General features: G+C 38.3%; 3 protein-coding genes across 3 annotated transcripts in view; 2 read left to right on the top strand and 1 right to left on the bottom strand.

The window, feature by feature from the left end:
• Positions 1 to 2,736: 2,736 nt before the first annotated feature.
• Positions 2,737 to 15,560, bottom strand: part of sh3bp5a (SH3-domain binding protein 5a (BTK-associated)) — a 21,467-nt gene continuing 8,643 nt past the window's right edge. The window contains exons 4-9 of the mRNA XM_039678444.2: positions 9,462 to 9,626; positions 9,211 to 9,341; positions 7,485 to 7,527; positions 6,284 to 6,503; positions 4,599 to 4,907; positions 2,737 to 3,458 (exon numbers count right to left, since the gene is read on the bottom strand). Of these exons, the coding sequence (XP_039534378.2) occupies positions 3,274 to 3,458; positions 4,599 to 4,907; positions 6,284 to 6,503; positions 7,485 to 7,527; positions 9,211 to 9,341; positions 9,462 to 9,626 (1,053 nt within the window). The 3' untranslated portion in view covers positions 2,737 to 3,273. The remainder of the gene's footprint in view (positions 3,459 to 4,598; positions 4,908 to 6,283; positions 6,504 to 7,484; positions 7,528 to 9,210; positions 9,342 to 9,461; positions 9,627 to 15,560) is intronic.
• mturn (maturin, neural progenitor differentiation regulator homolog (Xenopus)) overlaps positions 6,388 to 15,560 on the top strand; it is a 26,778-nt gene continuing 17,605 nt past the window's right edge. The window contains exons 1-2 of the mRNA XM_039678493.2: positions 6,388 to 6,526; positions 14,072 to 14,194. Of these exons, the coding sequence (XP_039534427.2) occupies positions 14,146 to 14,194 (49 nt within the window). The 5' untranslated portion in view covers positions 6,388 to 6,526; positions 14,072 to 14,145. The remainder of the gene's footprint in view (positions 6,527 to 14,071; positions 14,195 to 15,560) is intronic.
• The window catches only part of LOC148970855 (uncharacterized), a gene marked incomplete at its 5' end in the record, with an annotated part of 7,118 nt that continues 6,246 nt past the window's right edge, over positions 14,689 to 15,560 (top strand). Inside the window, one exon of the mRNA XM_089123138.1 lies at positions 14,689 to 14,827. Within this exon, the coding sequence (XP_088979264.1) occupies positions 14,689 to 14,827 (139 nt within the window). The remainder of the gene's footprint in view (positions 14,828 to 15,560) is intronic.

Here is a 15,560-nt window from a genome sequence, read left to right as displayed (position 1 = left end):
GACTTTATTGTTTTCCCTAAATTATCTATGGAAATAAATCGTGCTTTGTTCCTTGCGCTCTCTCAACCACACAAACACACACATAGAAACTTCACACTGTTGTGTGAATCCCTTGTGATTTTAGCGATAGTAGTTTTGCATCTGAAAAGCAACATGACATTTTTCTCTATAGAGAAAAATATATGTTGCTTTAGAGAAAAATATCATGTTGCTTTTTAGTAACTACCATCAAAAAATTGCTGGGTTGTTTTAACCCAACTTTGGGTCAAATATGGACAATTTTTAACCCAACGTTTGGGTTTGTCCATATTTGACCCAATGTTGGGTTAAAACAACCATTTTTTGATGGTAGTTACTAGAAAACCCTGGGAATCATACAGTCCTTGTGCACTTGCAACTGTGCTTGATTTGCTCCTTCTGATTGCTAGAGACGTGGTATAAGAGGATTTTTTAGAGAGCATTTGATTGGACAGAATTTTCAGTGCAAGATGATAGAGATATATTTGCTAGAAATAACTTTGGTCAGTGGGAATGAAGAGAAAGGAAAGACAGTTGAGTGTTGGAAGGATGCAAATACAGACGTCAGACTTTTGCATTTAACGCAACCAGTAGCCAACATCACATGTACACACAGTACAAATAACATTACCACACACTCAACATACAAAATCAATCCTTACTAATCAAATCAAAACTGTTTTCAGGACAATATGTGATTGCACATACTGTACTGTACTGTACGATCACCCCATAAATCATATTCATGGCCACAGTTTCACCACACCTGTAATAATTGATAACTTCTGGCCCAAATACTTTTTAGGGAACTGAAATATTTCCTCTCGCAAATTTCCTTGACAAGTGACTTAATTTTTTTTTTTTTTAAACTGTAAATAATAAATCAGCTCCATAGTTGATCCCTAGTGATCTAGTAGGAAACGAGGCAAAGGGAAGTTAGTTAGCGAGGGAAGGGCATCAAAAATGACATCTAATGTTGTGGTTTCCAGTAGTTTGTTGTTTTTCCATCTTTTTGTCTGTCAGTCATATAATGGAAGTCTATGGTCACCACCTCAAAGAGCATGCACAGAGAAGTCCAAATTAAACATGATTTAATGACTCGTAAATGTAAGTACACATTGATGGCCTAAGACATGAAACGAGCGGTTTGTGTGAGAAAACGAACAGTATTTATATCGTTTTTACCTCTTGTAATGACAGCCACGTCCAAGTGATCTGAGGCCTTGGGCGCTTTGTGGCAACAAGAGGTAAAAACGACTTAAATACTGTTTGTTTTCTCACACAAACCGCTCGTTTCGTGTCTTAGGCCATAAATGTGTATTTACATTTACGAGTCATTAAATCATGTTTAATTTGGACTTCTCTGTGCATGCTCTTTGAGGTGGTGACCATAGACCTGCATTATATGACTGACAGACCAACGGTTTGACCTAAAAATATCAAAATGTAAAATACTGCGGAAGCAAAGACACCTACATCTTGGATGCCCTTGAGGTAAGCTGAAATATACCAAAAGTTAATTTCAAAGTGAACTATCCCTTTAACGGTCCGCCTGGAAACAAAGATGCCGTGACGGCAAACCTCCTTGTGGAAGAAGAAAGTTGTCATTTTTACAGCTGGAACAAGAAGCTTATCAGGATCAACTAAACGCTGGACGCATGTGAAGTCTATTGGGGAGAGATTGTGTGAGAGAGTTAAAGAGATTCCTGCAACTAGTTTAAATGAGTGCAAAGACATTTTATATCTGTCATAACTAAGAAATAGCGAATAGAAAGAAAATCTTAATGTACAGTAAAAATCATCCCAGACTTACTAAAAGTTTCCCTTTTCTTTTCTTCCAGATATCAAGCATTCAAAGTCAGCTGTTTCGGTCATAAATGTAACCCCTATATGTCAACAAAACTCATCTTGCTGCAATAATGAAACCTGTCATCATGAATCCAAAATGTGCTTTGCTGACACCCTGTGGTAGAAGTGTTTATCACCAAGAAGACCATGTATAAGGTAAATCCAATCTCCAATTTCCTTCCAAATAAGAAGAACCGCAGAAGAACCCACATTGCAGGTAAGTGTCTTTTCAACATCTTGAGCACTATTAGAAATGTGTGTACTTAATAGCCCAATGCTTTCATGGCTTGTGACTACCTCCAACCAACAGCTGGTATTCCCAATGCTACAATATCTTAGTTTTTTAACTGAATTATCATGAGCACTCAAATTTATATCAAATCACTTGTCAGAAAATGACTCCTCACATTACACATAATGTCTATCTATGCATACAGCATACCATGTATTTTTACAGTTCTTACTTTTTGGGATGACATTATTTTGAAATATTACGTTGGCCAGTTTTTCTGATATAATAATTTCAACAAACTGGATTTCATTTGATTATTTTATAACCTTAGTCATCCCCTTTCCATGTAAGCAATGGCATTGTGACCTCAACCTAACCTTTATAGTCACTTACTATCAACTCTTTCCCTGCCAGCAGAAATAAAAAAAAAAAGTTGCCTGCCACCGCCAACATTTTTCATAATTTAATCAGTAATCAGTCTTACTGTTTGGCATCAAATTAGACCAATTTTTACGTAACTGACTAGTCTTAGCAGTTTATGCAACTCGCCCTGATGTCTAGCGAGATCTCAAGATCAAGACTCTCTGTTTCAGAATAAAAACATCTCACTGTGTGAAATCACAACCGTGGAAAGAGACTCGAGCTGTGAGCATCTCTTTATTACACAAATAACAACTTTGTGCCATGAAAACACATCGATAACATCATGATGACGAGATAAACATTGAGTATAAATATATAGCTTTGAACTACACGAGTCCCTCGTCACGTAATGACCTGTGGAGTAAATCTAAGACTATAGAGAAAGTTAATCGCAGTGAAAAACAAGTGCAGAAATCTCCCACTCGCCGCTTTCAGTCGTAAGCTTTATTTACACAATCAGGTGACGTTAGTGTGTGTGTCTTCAACACCAATCAAAATGGAGTGGTTTCAAGTGAGACTCTGAGACGCCGCGGCAAACAGTGTCCATTCACGACACGAACACTTCAGACATGAAGAACATCCACTCGGTGATGATGAACAGTTCAATATCACGTCATAGCTGATGCCTGCATGCCGATTCTAATACTTTCATGGTTTTCAAAGTTTTAAACCAGTCTGAGATGAGATGTCCGTAACACTGAGATGATAATCGATTCCCGTCGTACTGTAGTGTGTTCCTATAGAGCGGGAGGTTAAACACTGTTGAGAAGCAGCACTGCTGGTGTGTTGGAGGTCACAGTGAAAGAACGAGTGTCCGTGTCGTCGTCTGCGGTTTGGAGGGATAAACTGCGCAGACTCTTCTCCAGGCGAGAGCTTTTCTGACGGCTGATGTTGTTCGTTCTGCCCGGTTTAACTTCTGCGCCCTCCGCTCTCTCCCCTGTTCAGAAGCACAGAGAAATGTTCAGAATCTGTTCATTTCTTAAAGGGATAGTTCACTTTGAAATTCATTTTTGGTATGTTTTATCTTACCTCAAGGGCATCCAAGATGTAGGTGTCTTTATTTCCACAGTAGTTTCAATTTTGATGTTTTTAGGTCAAACCGTTCCTGTCAGTCATATAATGGAGGTCTATGGTCACCACCTCGAAGAGCATGCACAGAGAAGTCCAAATTAAACATGATTTAATGACTCGTAAATGTAAGTACACATTGATGGCCTAAGACACGAAACGAGCGGTTTGTGTGAGAAAACGAGGAGTATTTATATCGTTTTTGCCTTTTGTAACCACAGCAATGTCCAAGTGATCTGAGGCCGCGGGCGCTTTGTGGCAACAAGAGGTAAAAATGATATAAATACTGTTCGGTTTCTCACACAAACCGCTCGTTTCGTGTCTTAGGCCATCAATGTGTACTTACATTTACGAGTCATTAAATCATGTTTAATTTGGACTTCTCTGTGCATGCTCTTTGAGGTGGTGACCATAGACCTGCATTATATGACTGACAGGAACGGTTTGACCTAAAAATATCAAAATTGAAAATACTGCCGAAACAAAGACTCCTACATCTTGGATGCCCTTGAGGTAAGCTGAAATATACCATAAATGTATAAATAAAAAAAAATTCAAATATAAAAAAGAAACATTTAATATATATATTTATATATATATATATATATATAAAGAAAAATCATAATCTTATTATAAATCATAAATCAATCATGTGATAATTTGGATTTTTCTTATTTTTGTGATTTGATATTGTGATATTGTAATTTTTTCATCTTGTGATGTAATATTATTATTATTGTTTTCTTTTTTTTTCTGAATTGTAATGGAGGGCTGTAATTTTATGTAACAACATCCTGTCCAGGGACCACAGATGCAAATTAGCTACCTCTAGCACAATGTTAAATAAATTTAAAAAAATTTATATATTTTTTTTAAATGTGGACAATCAACATTTTTCCACAATTCCTTGTAAGTAAAACTGTCTTTAGCAAGTGAATAAAACTCGCTAGTTGGCCGGTAGCTTGCTGCCTCCACACTTCCTCATGGTTTAACCTCTGCTGGCTCTCACCTCGCTCCTGTTCACAGTCTGGGGACGAGGCTCCGCTGCACTCGCTGCGAGGGCCCAACACCGGGGACTCCTGCTCGAAGCCCTCCAGAGACCCCGAGCCGGGCAGCTGGAGCAGCTCAGGGCCGGCGCAGGGAGAGGAAGGGTACGGGCAGGAGGACGAGAGCAGGGCATAAGGGGAGGAAGAGGAGGGGAACGGACAGGGCAGGTCCAGAGCTGCAGACGTGGAGCTCAGGCTGCCGGTGGACTGGGTCTCGGGGTCGTCTTCTGAGGTCGTGCCGGTGCCGCTGTCCTCTAAATTCACTGACATCACTGTAGAGAAGTCACATCAGCATTTTCTAATATTATTAGTTGCCATTTCTTATTAGTTGCTATTTCTTGCTTACTTGGAAGTGTATATTACAACTATTTTTGGCTACTAGAGGGACTAGAAATTATAAAATTTCACAAACATTTCACAAATTGAAGTTTGTTTGACGCGAAATGGTCAAATGTGATATTTCATTATCTGATGCAATAAAATATATAGATTTCGTCTCGTCTCTCGGATCTAAAACAGGCGCATCTGAAGTGAAACTGAATAAAAACTATATAGTCAGTCTAAAATAAAATGATTTGGTATCAGCAGTTTCAAATTTGAGTTTAGTTTAAAGGGTTAGTTCACCCAAAAATGAAAATTAAGTCATTAATTACTCACCCCCATGCTGTACCAACCCCGTAAGACCTTCGTTCGTCTTCGGAACACAAATGAAGATATTTTTGATTAAATTTGAGAGCTGTATAACTACCACATTGGCTCCTAAGGGACTGCCTCTTGACGGCCCAGAAAGTCAATGAAGAAAATGTTTAAATATCCCAAGTGACTACCGTGGCTCAACTATATGTTTATCAAGCGACGCGAATACTTTTTGTGCGAAAAAACAAACAAAAATAACGAGTTTATTCGACTATTTTTTTCTTCCTTGTAGGCCAGAACGAGACTTCCTTATAGATTTCCACGACGCATGCGCGAGATTTGCGATCTGCGTACACCAGCTTACTACTTCAGATCGCAATTCTCGCGCATGCGTCGTGGAAATCTATAAGGAAGTCTCGTTCTGGCCTACAAGGAAGAAAAAAATAGTCGAATAAACTCGTTATTTTTGTTTGTTTTTTCGCACAAAAAGTATTTGCGTCGCTTGATAAACATATAGTTGAGCCACGGTAGTCACTTGGGATATTTAAACATTTTCTTCATTGACTTTTTGGGCCGTCAAGAGGCAGTCCCTTAGGAGCCAATGTGGTAGTTATACAGCTCTCAAATTTAATCAAAAATATCTTCATTTGTGTTCCGAAGACGAACGAAGGTCTTACGGGGTTGGTACAGCATGGGGGTGAGTAATGAATGACCTAATTTTCATTTTTGGGTGAACTAACCCTTTAAGCTCTAAAGTAAAACTGAAATAAAAGATTGATTGTAATTCAGAATGATTTTGGATCAGAGAAATGGGTGTAAACTACTTTTTCGCTTATACAGTGCCACAAAAAAATACAAAAATCACTTAAAATGTAAGAATTGTATTGAATTGGGTAAAATGTCATATACCATTTTAAACTAAGTGAACTTATATTTGTGAAATGTTTCTTTTCAGGACTGGCGTATGTGTTAAAAACTGAATTTCAATGACATTATGTATGATCCCACTTACTCGATATGCCGTCAGACTCCATTTTGAAGTTGGTGATGTCGTCGGCAGCGGCCCCGTCATCTTCGGCCCCCACCCCGCGGCCCCGGGGCCCCATGGCCGAGAGCCGGCGCCGGGCGTGGATCTCATCCGAGATGGTCTCCAGGTTCCGGAGGGCCGTCCGGTACTCGGCTTTGGCCTGGGTCAGTTTAGCCTGACGCTCGTCGACCCGTCTCTTCAGTTGCTGTGTGGGAGAAGGAGGACAAGGTAAAGCATATATTTATTATCAAAATCTACATGTTAGTTATGTTTTTAAAAGGAATAATCTCAAATGACATGCAAAAAATTGTCTAAAGAAAATGTCTAAAGAAGGGTACTTTTGGATCATTACGTTTTTTATTAACATATTATTAGCACATTATCCCCAAATTCTCATTACTGTAATGCGCCTGTTATTTGTATGTATGTATTTAAATTTATTTATCTATATATTTATTTATTTACATTTATTTGTCTTATTTTTATATTTCTATCATTCTTAATGATGATTCTTCTGAGATGATCATTACTGTATTACATATTGTATTTAAAACATATGTAAAATATACATATTTAAACAATACATTTTTTTAATTAAATATATTTAAATAATATACATTTAATTGAAGTAGTCTCATTACTGTAATGCGCTTGTATGTTTTAAAAAATATATTTATTTATTTATTGTAATTTCCACTATGCTTAATGGTGATTCTCCTGAGATTAGTTTATTATATACTGTATTTTTATATTATAAATAATATAATAATAGTAATTTAAATACTAAAATGTTTTAAATATTTGAGAAATGTTATTTTTAATTTATATTTAAATTTTAAAATATTAAAAAAATACTGTAGTACAATGATTTATATACATCAAAAGAAGTTAATTTCACCACAACAAAAACTACAATGATGCATAAATCATTACAATTTAAATAATTTCCAATTATATAAAATAAGAATAAAATATTTTATTTATATTACAGTAATGAGAATTAAGGGTACTTAATGGTTTTAAAAATAGCCTTCATTTTCTTTAGATAAAATATAAATAAATATGAATGAATGAATAAAAAAGATCTATAAATATATTTATATAAATATAAATTAAAAAAGTAATCTTAGATTTTTTTAATGAAAAGTATTTCGAGTTATTTTGTGGCAAATAAAAACTGACGTACCTCGAGCTGCAGATAATACTTGGCCTTTAATTCAAAGTACGGCCTGCAGAGGGAGAGAAAGAGCACGGTTAGAACAGAGTGAGTCTCAGAGCCGGTTTCCATGGCAACAGCAGAGCTCTCACATTCCATCAGCAGACGCACATCTGGAACGCATTAGAGACGGCCCACACTGAACTACACTGAGCTACACTTCCATGCACAGCAGAGGCCCGGGGTGGGGAAACACAGAGTTTGGGTCAGTTATGTGAGAGAGAGAGGAAACATTTTGTGGGTTTTCTGAAGCAAACATAATTTTATTCCCAAATATGTTTTTGAAATGAATCATTATGAATGATGCATGTCCTGCAGAACTTGTTTCAGCAAGATTTTAGGGTGTCTCCTCTTTATGTCCATTGCAACATTTGTGTGTATTATCTTTATATAAATGCTGCGAACAAAGATTTTCTGTTGATTGATCAAGTTAACGAGTGCTTGCTGAATAAAAGCATTCATTTCTTACTAAACAAATCTTACAGACCTCAATCTTTAGAGCAGTAGTGTATGTATATCAAAAACAGAGTGATGCATTGATGTATGGATGGATAAATGGGTTGGTGGATTGATAGAGGGGTGGGTGGATGGATAAAGTGGTGGATGGATGGATGGATGGATGGATGAATTGATGGATAGGCTGATAAATGGGTGGATGGATGGGTGGGATGATGTATGAAGAGATGGATGGATGGTGAGATGGAAGGATGTATGGATGGATGGATGGATGGATGGATGGATGGAGAGATGGATGGATGGGTGAGTGTGTGGAGAGATAGATGTATGGAGAGATGGATGGATAGATGGATGGAGATATGGATGGATGGGTGAGTGTGTGGAGAGATGGATGGATGGATGGAGAGATGTATGGGTGGATGGATGGATGGATGGAGAGATGGATGGATGGGTGGATGGATTTGTGAGTGTGTGGGGAGATAGATGGATGGGGAGATGGATGGATGGATGGATCTATGTATGGATGGATGGATGGATGGATGGAGAGATGGATGGATGGGTGGATGGATTTGTGAGTGTGTGGAGAGGGAGATGGATGGGTGGATGGATGGATGGATGGATGGATCTATGTATGGATGGATGGATGGATAGATTAGATGGATGGATGGATGGATGGAGAGATGGATGGAGAGATGGATGGGTGGATGAATGGATGGGTGGATGCATGGATGGAGAGATGGATGGATGGATGGGTGAGTGGGTGGATGCATGGATGGAGAGATGGATGGATGGATGGATGGATGGATGGATGGATGGAGAGATGTATGGGTGGATGGATGGATGGATGGATGGGTGGATGGATTTGTGAGTGTGTGGAGAGATAGATGGATGGGGAGATGGATGGATGGGTGGATCTATGTATGGATGGATGGATGGATAGATTAGATGGATGGATGGATGGATGGATGGAGAGATGGATGGATGGATGGAGAGATGGATGGGTGGATAAATGAATGGGTGGATGCATGGATGGAGAGATGGATGGATGGATGGGTAAGTGGGTGGATGGGTGGAAGGATGGATGGAGAGAAGGGTAGGTGTAGAGATGGATGGTGGATGGATGGGTGGATGGATAGATGGATGGGTGGATGGATAGATGGATGGATGGATGGGTAAGTGGATGGAAGGATGGATGTATAGATGAAGAGATGGATGGATGGAGAGATGGTCCTCCTCTGACCTGGACTTGTTGATGGTGCGCTTGAGCTTCTTCTCCAGTTGTCTCATGTGGTTGATGGCGGCGTTGTATTTGGTCGCTGTTTCTCTGTGCTCGAGTTCACTGCGTGTCCTGGTTTGCTCCGCCTCCATCACCTGGAAGAGCCAATCAGAGCGGTTCAGAATCACATTAACTGCGTGGCATAGAACAGAATATTGTAACTCATATATAATATAGCACAGCATGTTTATGGCGAGTGGCGTTGTGTGTCTCACCCTCTGGGTGGCGTGGTTGAGCATCTCCTGCCAGGCCGAGTCGAACTGTCGACTGTCCTCCTCCAGCAGACGCTCCTCGGCCAGAGCGATGGTCTCCTTCGCGGCCCGCAGGATCTCCATGGCCCGCTGATACTCCTGTGTGGCTCTCTGAGCTTCAACCTGAGCCTGAAACATCACAATATCACCAGTTTCAGGACTAGTTTGGCTTGTTTGTACAGTATATATATTAAGCAATTAGTATGAATGCAATACGCTATAATTTCTGAAGCATAATGTATAATTCATGTCCAGCAGAAACTGTCTCATCTCCTGCAATGCATTCGCAGCAGATTCAAGTGTGCACATGTTGTTACGTAAACGATGATGCCACATCCTTAGTGTTACCAAGATACCGTAGTAAACAACTGCTGTCAATACTGAATATTAATGAGGCAAATACCACAATTCAGTGCCATTGCAACAAGACACTCTCCAGTGAAGTTTCTATTTCTGAAAGAATTAGAGTGAGCTCAGTTGGTACCACTTTACATTTATTAACATTATTTAGCATTATTCCCATAATGGGATCTTATGCTAAACTGTTACCACAATTTAATTGTTAGTTTTCTTTTAATTTCACCACAATGAATCATAAAGCTTCATCAGACACGGCATTAGTCGCTCAGCTTTAGTGGATCACATGACCAGGCTCTGTCTCTCTGTGGGATGAGCTTCTCATTTACATTTCTCAAATCTATATTCAGCTGAATAATTCATAAAGAAAACTACAACAGCTTGAAACAAGAAGCTAATGTATATTTCATAAAGCTCCAAAATCCACCACGAGGCTCTTCTCAGTTGTAGAATCCAATAATAATTGTAATTTCCTCAGCGTCTAAAAAGGGGTTTTCCCATTTTTGGTTCTTATAAGGACCATTTTTTTAGTGCGAAGAACATTTTAAAATTCTAAAGAACTCTTTTGTGGAATGGAAAGATTCCGTGGATTTCGAAGGTTCTTAATGGAACCATCAGTGCCAATAAAGAACCTTTATTTATAAAAGTGTTTATTTTTAAGTATTTCAGCTTTAAACTCATGACAGGAGATTAAAAAACTGGATTTAACGTTAGTAAGTGAATTTATCTATACTAGTTTCATATTATCTTTTTCTTTATGTCCTGCTTGCTTTCCCAGCTGGAGTCAGTGGCTCGGTCAGCGCTGTGTGAAACGAACGTCAGTGTTTATTTCTGTTTTGCACGGAAGAATACAGAAGAGCTCAGGTAGAGAGAGAGACGTGCACTTCTCCAGACACACATCACTTTGCATTAGCGAGATGAGAGGAACGCTTGTTTTCATCGGGTTCATGAGCCCGTTTGGTGATGCGTCACGTCATACGTTTCTAAAACTGACCTTTCTGACCATTGTTCAAAACTGAGCATTCAACATCATGAAACAATGCATGTACAGCGTCAAACAATGGCTCTATTTAAGCTTCTGCTAATGCAAGGATGTGATGATGGCATGTGTGTGTGTGGGCAAAGTCTGAAGCAATACACTGACACATTAAACGCTGCTTTCTAAATCTGCTTTGGCTTCTCAGTGGGCGCTTTAGTGATTTTTTTAAACATTTAATCGAAAAGGGGTTGTCTTGTATTAAATTAGTAGGCCTATGCTACTGTAGTATACAACGTTGTGGGGAATAAAGTAATGTATTATTTTGTGGAAACCGTGATCCATTTGATGAATAGACGGTTAAAAAAAACAGCGTTTATTTGAAATAAAAAGTCACTTTTGGACATGTTTCTTCCTGAAAACTCTTACCGAAACCCTAAACTTTTGTACAGTAATCTTTAAATTGCACACTGTTCTATAAATGTTCTTTTTTCAGTATTGGCTATTAAAAAATCCATGACTCAATCAACACCAGTTGTGCAGCACACGACCACAGAGTAACCCAGAATAGCGGCCTATAAAACTGTGTGTCACTCATTATACTGTGGTTTTGACCGAGCTGCTCAGTCACAAAGAGCTTGTGTGTGAGCGGAGTCTGGAGAAACGACAGCCATAAAGCCGTCAATGATGTATCTCGTGATGAGCCCTGCTCCTGAAGACTCTCCAGCGTCCCACTGAGGGATTCCTAACATACTGACGCACAACGAGGAGCTGGAAAAACGTCTAGCAGACGGTCTTTTCTGACGAAAACGCATTCGGTCTAATGAGCAAGCCAGCAATCTGGTCGAATGTGTTTTTAAGGAGTGGTTCACTTTAAAAAAAACTTTTGCTGATGTCATCCAAGATGTCCATGTCATTCTTTCTTCAGTCGAAAAGAAATTAAGGTTTTTGATGAAAACATTCCAGGATTTTTCTCCATATAATGGACTTCAATGGGGACCAAACGGTTCAAGGTCCAAAAGACAGTTTCAGAGCAAACTACAAACGGTTCAAAGGGCTTTAAACGATTCCAGACGATGAATAAGGGTCTTTTTATATCGAAACGATCGCTCATTTAAAAAAAAAAAAAAGTTAAAGTTTTATAAGCACAAATGCTCTGTTCTGTGATGCGCGTTCGTGACTGTTCGAACTCGTTTATCAAAATGAACGAATTTTTTTTCGACATTTGGTTCATTCAACGAACGAAATGAACGAAATGACTCGCTCATTTTGATGAACGAGTTCAAACAGGAGAGTCACGAACGCGCATCACAGAACAGAGCAAGGTGAACATTTGAGCTTATAAAACTTAAACTTTGTTATTTATTTTTTAAATGAGCGACCGTTTTGCTTGATAAGACCCTTATTCATCGTCTGGAATCGTTTAAAGCCCTTTGAACAGTTTGCAGTTTGCACTGAAACTGTCTTTTGGACCTTGAACCGTTTGGTCCCCATTGAAGTCCATTATATGGAGAAAATCCTGGAATGTTTTCATCAAAAACCTTAATTTCTTTTCGACTGTAGAAAGAAAGACATGGGGGTGAGTAAATTATCAGCCAAAGTTTTTTTTAAAGTGAACTACTCCTTTAATGACCTCTGACCTCAATGAACTTGAAAGGTTTTAGGCCCCGTTTACACCTGTATTTAGTGTCGTCCACTCAGTGAAGGTCAGGTGAAGCTGAGCTCTGTTAACACTAATGACAGATTACAGTTACGTCAATAAAGGTTCTCACTTGCTGTGGAGCTTTAAAGGTCAAAATCACACACACACACTCGCTCGTCTGCCTGTCTGTTCACACACACTTGTTGTGTTCAGTGTGTCTGGACTGAGAAGGGAACAGAAATGCACTGTTTCTTATACTGCCTCCTGGTAATGTGTTTGACAGGCAGCACAAGTATGATTTTCTCTGGTTTGCTGACCTATTTTCTTCCTAAACTCGGTCAGACGTGATGAATTTTTCATGAGCAGCAGTCATGAAATCGAGTTGAATTACCATTTAATGATCTGAAGATGCAGAATCACCTCAACACACACCCTAAACTTTGTCTGACCTACTAAAAACTCAGCGCTATTCCCGCTTTGACGATCAAAGCAAGTTCTTCCACCCGAAGAAATGGAGGAAACGAGCCGCTCTACTGGCACAATAACTCAAAAGTCCCGTGTTTTTATTAGCATTCGTATTAAATGCAGAAGTGTGTTTGCATGTTAACTTCACTGTCTGTAAATAATCGACAAACTTCCTCCTGCTGGGTCTAGCATGATCACACATATTTACTGACTGTAATTGACATCCCTTTATGAAAACACACATGAAGCGAGACGTGTAGATGTCCGTTTTCCTTCTGCAGATCCACAGGGATCAGAGTCAATCCGGATCTTTCTTCATCACTAGGATTTGGGCAATACGAGCTCCTTCTCTTTCTCTCTCTATCCATAATCTTTCCTATTATGGCATAATTCATTTGATATAAAATTATTTTTACAGAACAATACGGTGGCCCTGAAGTGTAAAAAAACTAGTTTATTATAAGCTCTTTGCATATATTTAAAACTGTTTTCAAAATGCATAATGAACATACATAATATAATTGTGAACACAATTTAATGCATTAATTTAAAAAGTTTGAATACGGATGGCTGTGGAAAAAACAATATTCAAATAGTTCAAAGACTGAAACTCATTTGATTAAATGATTGATTAAAAATTCATATACCTGGTTATTGTGTATTTCATTTTTTTTTTATCATAAATCATACCATACCAGGAATATGCATTATAATTAGCATGTATTATGCATATATTGGCTTGTCTATATTAAAACTGTGCAAGTTGATGTTTTGTATGCAATTCAAATACATAAATCTTAAATATTTGTGTAGAAACAGGAAGTTGAGCATTTCCAGTACAATACTGCATTGTATCCTGTATGTTGCCAGCTATTTTTGTGCAACATTAAACAGTAGTATTGTCATATTCAGTTATAATCTTAGAAATAACTATTATTATTTTGCATTTTTATTATTATTTTTTTGTCCAACTGAGTGGTTATTTGCATATGAGACATTGCAGAAAATTCGATGCAGTTTCAGTCTGGATAACACCTTCGTACTGCCAGTTCAAATGGCCTTGATTTGTCCATGAGTGTGTGTGTGTGTGTGTGTCTGTTTTAAAACCTCTGCTCATCTCTAATCAACACTCAGACACACACGCTGTGAAGGGACGTGAGGTGTGAGGTCAGCTGACACGTGTTGGAGTCGCCTGTCATTGATGTCTAATGTCTGCTCACGTGTCACAGGACAGGACAGATGCCAGAGGAACGAGAGGTGAGAGACGCGCCAGAACACACACACACACACACACACACTGTTACACGAGTCAAGACACACCCGTCCATATATATATATATATAAATATTCCAACGGACAGACAGATCTGTCTATCTATCTGTCTGTCTGTCTATCTATCTATCTATCTATCTATCTATCTATCTATCTATCTATCTATCTATCTATCTATCTATCTATCTATCTATATCTCTGTCTGTCTGTCTGTTTATCTATCTATATATTTGTCTTTCTGTCTATCTATATATCTGTCTGTCTGTCTGTCTGTCTGTCTATCTATATATCTGTCTGTCTATCTATCTATCTATCTATCTATCTATCTATCTATCTATCTATCTATCTATCTATCTATCTATCTATCTATCTATCTATCTATCTATCTATATATCTGTCTGTCTGTTTATCTATATATCTGTCTGTCTGTCTATCTATATATCTGTCTATCTATATATCTGTCTGTCTGTCTGTCTATCTATATATCTGTCTGTCTATCTATCTATCTATCTATCTATCTATCTATCTATCTATCTATCTATCTATCTATCTATCTATCTATCTATCTATCTATCTATCTATCTATCTATCTATCTATCTATCTATCTATCTATATATCTGTCTGTCTGTCTATCTATATATCTGTCTGTCTGTCTATCTATATATCTGTCTATCTATATATCTGTCTGTCTGTCTGTCTATCTATATATCTGTCTGTCTGTCTATCTATCTATCTATCTATCTATCTATCTATATCTCTGTCTGTCTATCTATCTATCTATCTATCTATCTATCTATCTATCTATCTATCTATCTATCTATCTATCTATCTATCTATCTATCTATCTGTCTGTCTGTCTGTCTGTCTGTCTGTCTGTCTGTCTGTCTATCTATCTATCTATCTATCTATCTATCTATCTATCTATCTATCTATCTATCTATCTATCTATCTATCTATCTATCTATCTGTCTGTCTGTCTATCTATCTATCTATCTATCCATCTATATCTCTGTCTGTCTGTCTGTCTATCTATCTATCTATCTGTCTGTCTGTCTGTCTGCTCAGCTGTAGCTGGAGGTGTGATCGTGTACTGTGTTCTGATTGGCTGTAACGTGGGCGTTGGCATCTGACAGAGAGACAGCTGGCACTGCCAGTCTTAGCTGTGTGTCTCACCCACTGACACAGACAAATCATGGTGGTCTTTTAAAGTGATGACAGGAGAGTTACACAAGACCACCTTCATTTGATTACCAGTGCAGAGAAATGCGCACACACACACACACACACACACACACACACACACACACACACACACACACAGAGACACACACACACAGCTTTACACATATC

The sequence above is a fragment of the Pimephales promelas genome, chromosome 18, assembly GCF_988280905.1.
Source record: "Pimephales promelas chromosome 18, fPimPro1.hap1.1, whole genome shotgun sequence".
Classification (NCBI taxonomy): Eukaryota; Metazoa; Chordata; class Actinopteri; order Cypriniformes; family Leuciscidae; genus Pimephales; species Pimephales promelas.
This window is presented reverse-complemented; position numbering and strand designations above follow the sequence as displayed.